Source organism: Sesamum indicum, linkage group LG14, assembly GCF_000512975.1.
Source record: "Sesamum indicum cultivar Zhongzhi No. 13 linkage group LG14, S_indicum_v1.0, whole genome shotgun sequence".
Taxonomy (NCBI): Eukaryota; Viridiplantae; Streptophyta; class Magnoliopsida; order Lamiales; family Pedaliaceae; genus Sesamum; species Sesamum indicum.
Window position 1 is genome coordinate 4,506,785 of NC_026158.1, and position 6,816 is coordinate 4,513,600.

The 6,816-nt window shown below is 39.3% G+C and overlaps 1 protein-coding gene across 7 annotated transcripts in view; it reads right to left on the minus strand.

Annotated features, from left to right (window-relative positions):
• The window catches only part of LOC105176994 (protein SPA1-RELATED 4-like), a 7,744-nt gene extending 1,444 nt beyond the window's left edge, over positions 1-6,300 (minus strand). Inside the window, exons 1-7 of one of the 7 annotated variants that reach the window (XM_011100002.2) lie at positions 4,547-6,290; positions 4,221-4,402; positions 3,927-4,084; positions 2,431-3,394; positions 2,207-2,353; positions 1,761-2,072; positions 1,214-1,273 (exon numbers count right to left, since the gene is read on the minus strand). In XM_011100002.2, coding sequence (XP_011098304.1) covers positions 1,214-1,273; positions 1,761-2,072; positions 2,207-2,353; positions 2,431-3,394; positions 3,927-4,084; positions 4,221-4,402; positions 4,547-5,123 — 2,400 coding nt within the window. In that variant the 5' untranslated portion in view covers positions 5,124-6,290. The other 6 variants (XM_011100005.2, XM_011100003.2, XM_011100000.2 and 3 more) reach the window with 6 other exon arrangements.

Below are 6,816 nucleotides of genomic sequence, written 5' to 3' on the forward strand. Positions count from 1 at the left end.
AACTCCCAGTATTTGTACAAACAAAGCCCCCTATGTTAGGTCATACTTCCTCCAGTTTGGATCTTACATCAAAGTAAATTTCACCGTCCTTCCAATAACAAGTGGTCATGTTTGAATTAATAGAGTGCAAGAGAATTCAAGGTTACATGACATAATCAAACAACTTGTGTATTCAGTCATCGATTTTAGGGGAAATTGCACTTTTAGTCCTGTACGATAGGGTGTGTAGCACTTTTAATCCCATAATTTACGGGCTTAACACATATAGTCCTATAGGATAAATATTGTAGCATTTTTGGTTCCATAGAATAAAAATTTGGCACATTTGGTCTCATAAGATAAAAATTATGACACATTTGATTCCATAGAATATAAACAACTTTATATCCTAGGACCAAATGTGCGGCAACTTTATATACTAAAGGACCAAATGTGCTATAATTTTATCCTATGGACCCAAAAATCCTATATATATCCTATGGGACTAGATGGGCTAAGCTAACTGTGGGACAAAAAGTGCAACAAACCATATTGTGCAGGACCAAGCAATTTTCCCTCATTTTTGTGACACAAAAGATCCAGGAGCTAAAAACATCACAAATCATATGTACTCTTTTTTCACAATATACGTCCTTCATTAAGATAACTTTAGGACAATTTTCCTTCTAAAGTGCCGTTAAGTGATATTCTAGGCATCACCGCCACCAGGGTTATTATGGTCATATTTATAATTTCAGTAATTTTGACAACTTATCTTACCTGGATTAAGAGATTGGCTCTAGGCAGTCAATCTAAGAATAGCCAAACTAATGCAAGAGTTGACATCGAAGATCTCTTTTTGTTTCTTTTGGGTGTCCTTTATTGCATTTTCATTTCATTTTCCATTAATGTTTGCCCAGATATGGGATGAGATAGAGGGGGAGTCAAGAGAGGTCAATGCTAAGAGTTGTACTCTAAAGTTAGCATCATTTCTAACAAAACCAGCACCCTTCAGTTGACAACAAAGTCAGATTATGACAATAGAAGCCAGTACAGATAAATTAAGAAACATAATCAGCTGGCTCAGTTGACAACTAAATACAGAATACAATCATATATGTAAGTTTGAAACAGCAAGAGCAGACAGTGGGCACAAGGTCTTGCAATATTATTAACAAGAACAAGCAGTAGGATGCACGAGGAGGAGCAAGATGAAGTGAGGATAGTGAAATACCTCATTTGTCTCCGAGCCGGTTGCAATATAACCATCAGATACAGCCAAGCCCACAAAATTCTGTAAAGGTAATGTCTATCATTAGGCGTCAAACATGATCACATGCTTAAGAGGTGTGGCAGAGAAAATATAATACAACCTGCAAATAAAGCTGTATAACAGACACATTTTATTATCATTTAGACATGCCGGAGAAAGCAAAAACAGACAGGAAAATGATCGTGTTCGCGAGAATATAGACAGATCATATGATTAACTAGATTGAATTAGAAATCCTCCTCTTCGCCGCTTTGGGCTTATCATAATCAGGACAGTTCAAACTGTTTTTACAAAAGACATCCATCAGAATCAGGAGAAAACCAGAGGCACGATATCTGACCTACAAAAAGAAAATAACGCAACTTGATCTTGGGTTGAAACGGAGCTTGCTCCTGAGTGACGTAGATGAAAATTTTAAGTAAATATGCCAATAAAAATATCCAAAAATGGCACATTACATGCTGAAATTTATAGGGTTTCTTTCAGAAAAGTGAATGGGAGAAGATACCTTCACATTGAGATGGCCTGTGAATGACTGTAGAGGACAATCAAGCACTCTTGATGTGCACATTGACAAATCCCAGAGTTTTAGAGTGTTATCCGTGGATGCAGACACAAGAGTTGTTGAATCAATGAACCTCACATAGCTCACTGTTTTATTATGGCCAACTAGAGTACATAGAGGCAATTTGGAGTTGCGAAGATCATAGTAATATATCCTATGGTCCGCGGAGCCAAATGCAAGAGAACGGCCAGAATCTGTTGGGAATTGAACACAGCAGACGTTGGCCTTCGTCTTGATGGTACCAACACTTACTCCCTGCAGTAGCAACCCATGTAGGAAAAGCAACTTATTACATCATCCAACATTTATTCCACACAGCAACACTAACTAGATGCTTTAGTACGTTTAGTTTCAAAGCTGACATCCACCAAGTGCAAAAATAGAATTGCCTGATTGATATTCCAAAGCTTAACGGATCCATCATCGCTGCCACTGGCCAGCATTGTTGGATCTGCCACAGAAAAATCAATGGACCACACACGCCTTTCATGTTCTTTCATTTCCATGAAAGTCTGACTTCTGGTGACATCCCATATCTGGCCAGTAAATTAAGCAGATTATTGACGATGGAAAGCAAGTGAAGAAAAGAATTTGGGTTATGAATCCAACTTACCTGCACCAGACCTTCGAAGTTACTTGAAGCCATCTGGCTTTTAATGTAGCCATTCCAACAAATACTGCTAAGCTTTGATCTACTTACCATTTCAACAACAGGATAATGAATATCACGGTCTTCATTTAAGATTGAATTGTACTCAAAAACTTTAATCTTCTTGTTTACACCGGCAGTTGCAAAAAACTCCCCATCACGGTCAAAACTAAGGGAGCATACCAAGTTTGATGAATTTAAGAGATCCCCTTGCTTTAAATCTGCCTTCACATTTAGCTTACTAAAAGAAAGATATTTACATAATCCTTCTAGGAATGTATTTATCCATCCACTTTTCCTGTGCTCATTATACAGGTCTTTTGATGATGGATTACTGATGGAACTTCTTTCGGTTGCTACAACACATCCTCTACTATCACTACTGATATGAGAATGCCTAGCAAATGGCCGGAATGTTGGTTTTACAGCCCTGCGTCTCGTCGAAAAATAAGCTGATTCCAATTTCCGGAAATTCTTCATCAGCCGAGAACTTTTGGCAAGAACGCTTCCTTGATGCCCTGCAGGTTCCAGTTTCCGACATTCATCAGCATGGTTGTCAGATTCATCCGGGCTGGTGATATCAAGGCCATGCCTGATCCGCTTCCTGGACATTGAGCTACTAGAATCATCATCCTCTGCAATGTTCACCGAACAAGGATCATAAGCTAAATCCTTGCCCAACTCTAAGCTTAAGCCTCCTTTTGTCTTGAGAGCTGTCTGCAGCTTGGTAACTTCTTCTATATCAGAAGATATAACAGATATTGTCTCATTCAAGCTATCTGCGGCATCTTGTTTTCTTTGTTGCAGTAGCAGAAGAAATTCCAGTAACAACTCCTGCTCCTCTATCTTTTCTCGAAACTCTATAGCAGCTGCTCGTTCTTCTATGTCATTTCTTGGTTCATTCAGAAATTCACTTTGCAACAACTCACTGTTGGACATAACAAGAAAGCATAAGAATGAGCCAAGAATTATGTGAGCTAAAACTAACTCGAACTATGGAAACCCCATATAACATCTCCAAGTCCAAGTTTAGCGGCACAAGGAAAAACTGGAAAAGAGTTGAGGGTCACTGATAATTGAAATGGTAACAAAAATGACTCATCAATTCCACCTGACAAAAATGACAGACTATACAGGCAGAATAACCATGCAGAAGAAATCAAGCCAGTAAGTAGTATAAATGATTGATAGAAATGATGAGAACATACTGTATTATCATAATCCAATAATCAGTCTCACAGCTGTAGTTTCAACCATCATTTTACATTTCCAATTAGGAACATGATATGTGCTTCTCAGTGGGTGTAAGATCAACTAAGTGCATGATAACAGGAGAATATAAGCCTGCAGATGGAACAGAATAGCTAGGGAACTACTTTTACATAAGACAAAGAAGGATGCAGAAAATCAACAGTAAATGAAACTTCGTATTCAGTAGACATGCTTTGATAAAAACTCACCTCATTTTAGGGCGGCTACTTGGCTCTGGGTGCAGCAGCCATAAGCAAAATGAAGCTTCTTTAGGCCACTTAAGAAGCAACTGTGGAGGGAGGACACGGTGTCTCAGGCTTGCCATGGTTGTGCTTTTCTCTTCCAAGGAGCCAAAAGTGCAAAAGAGCTGCTCATAAGTTGGAAGCTATATCAGTAAGATGCTGGGAATGGAATCGATCTAACTTAGTATATATCTATGGCAAAAAACCAGAATAAGAAGGTGTCCTTCAGCAATAGTTCAATAAGATCAGCCTAGCACTGACCTCAAAGAGTAAAACACCAAGTTGATAAATATCGGAAGCACAAGAAGTAGGACCACCAGAAACCTCTTCTGGACTGCTGTACCAATTGGATTCCATGAGCAATATTTGTTTCATTGGAAATGAATGCTTCTTATCTCCTGTTCGTTCATTGCCAGTGGCTTCCAAAGCATGCATACCCTGACCTGCACATGATTGCAAGCAACTGGTTTCAGAGTTAATTTGCGAAGCAGCTGTCAGATTCCCCCCAAGCCCAGAATCTAGTACACCTAACTGATTCACGGAGCTTTGGTGCGAGGGCGAGTTATGAGGCAAAGGTGAAGACGAACCCTTGAGCTCAGCGGTGTTGCTCTTTGATCCATATTCTTGAGAATCAGAACCCGAATCCGAGCAAGAGGCAGACTCAATGAAAGAGACCCGATTAAATGAGGACATGATAAAACACGAAGGGCGAACATTGTGAACAACAATTCCCTGAGAATGAGCTAGGTTTACAATATCTACAATTTGAGAAAATATGTGAAGGCATTCAAGGGCATCCACTGTTCTTTCTGGATTATCCAGCCACTGCCTCAAACTTACATCGTTGCATTCCACGGCCTGGACAACGGGTCCACCCCCCACGCCACCATCTTCAGTACTCACAACATGAGTTCTTTGATTGTTGATATGAGGCCAGAAAGTTCTTTCCCTCCCTTTTCTTACTGATGTGTATCCAGAATCATGGGATGTATTATCTCCCGAGGGCCTGACGCTTGCCCTGAGAATTCTGGTATTTCTATCCAAGAATGAAGAATTTAACGCCCTCGAACTATCAGACCTCTGCCAACCCGACTCCGAAGAACCCTCCATAACTATCCACCAATTGGTATAGTTACATGAGCCCCAGGACACACACATAAACATACGGAATTGCAAAATGATTTGATCCACTGGCTTCTAACAACTTCTTTTACTACAACCACGACCATTCCGATTCAACGCCTCATTATATAACCACGGTACAGAAAAACATCGCGCAGCCAAAGAATTTGACTATATCCTCACTATATAAAGAGTAGCTGGCCTCTTGATCACATCAACTCATTCGGATTACCATGACGCCGCATCTTGTAGAACTAAAACTCAAAACCTTACCCTAAAAGCATGCCGTATCAAGCTAATTCACCAAATTAGCAAGCAAAAAAGATTCAAATCACCTAAAAAGATCACCCCAGAAAATTTATTTCTCACAAACACACAACACATGTAGCTGAGGAGAGAAAGAGAGACGAGAACAGCAATCCGTAGCAGTGTTCATGTGTGTGTGGGAGGGGGAGAGAGAGAGAGAGAGAGGGCTAGAGTCTCACCCGGTGCAAACAAAAGAACAAGAACCACACAAACAGATACTCTTATTTAACTCTTTCCTCACATCCCCAACAGAAAAAGGAAACTGTGTGCTTTTTCCTTGATGAAAGCACAGCAGCCTCACAAAATTCCCCACACCCCAAGAAAAGTTTCCCAAGAAAAAAACAAAAATGAAAACAAACAGTTCAAATAACACAACCCCTCAAGTCGAAACAGCAGCCTCACAAAAATTCCCCAAGAAAACAGTTCAAAGACCACAAACCCTCAAGAAGCATTGCAGTTACAATGCATAACCCGAACGTAATACAAATGGATAAACAGTTGTTCATACTTTCCTCTCAGAATTGCATTAGTATACTGCAACCAGTATCTTTCGAGAAACCCTCGAGGGATCTTCTGTTACATACGATCACTCGTTCCCGCTCCGACTCCAATCCCATGTACGTAGCTACGTGGCTCAACCTTGTCCTCAACCTCAAAGCTTTTTCCTTCAAAAGAAGTGGCGAAAATGGCAATAAACAATCATTTCTTTCTCCGGGCCCGAATTCTTTAAATAATCAAGATTTTACTCCACGGATGTGGGCCAGGGGGATCTTCAATTACCGATAACTCGGTCCCAGAACCCGCATTAGGTCAAATTTAAAATACAAAAACAGTTGGCCTGTGGGCCTTTACAAGCAACAGGGTAGTGATAAATATGAGAACTAATAACATTGCTGATCGATCACTCGAAGCAGCCAATTAGAATAGTTTAACCTAATCTGAGACTCAAAGCGCGAATAACTAAGATAGATATTGGTCAAGAACAGTACTTTCTTGTCGGCGAGCGATTAAATTAATCGGTTAATCCATCACCTTAGTTTAATTTTTGATAACGTAGGGCAAATGGCAATTTCTCAACGTCGAATTAAACCCTTACATTGCACCCTAAACCTCAAAAAATGATATATTGTACTCTCAATTTTACTTTTTCTTGGCACAATTCTATCTGACGCAAATTTCCATTGAAATGGTCACTGGAAAATAATTTGTTCAGCACAAAAAAACATCATTTTTTTTACAAAAAGTTGTCTCTATTTTATCACATATCATTTTGCAAAATGCAAAATAAAATGATACAGAAAACCATCTGCACATAGAGATCAAGAACTTAAGAAATAATTAATATGAAAAAAGAATTTATTGTAACATTTATAACATCTGATGGAAATGTAGAGAGACAAAATTTCAAATTAGAGTGTTTCTACAGTAG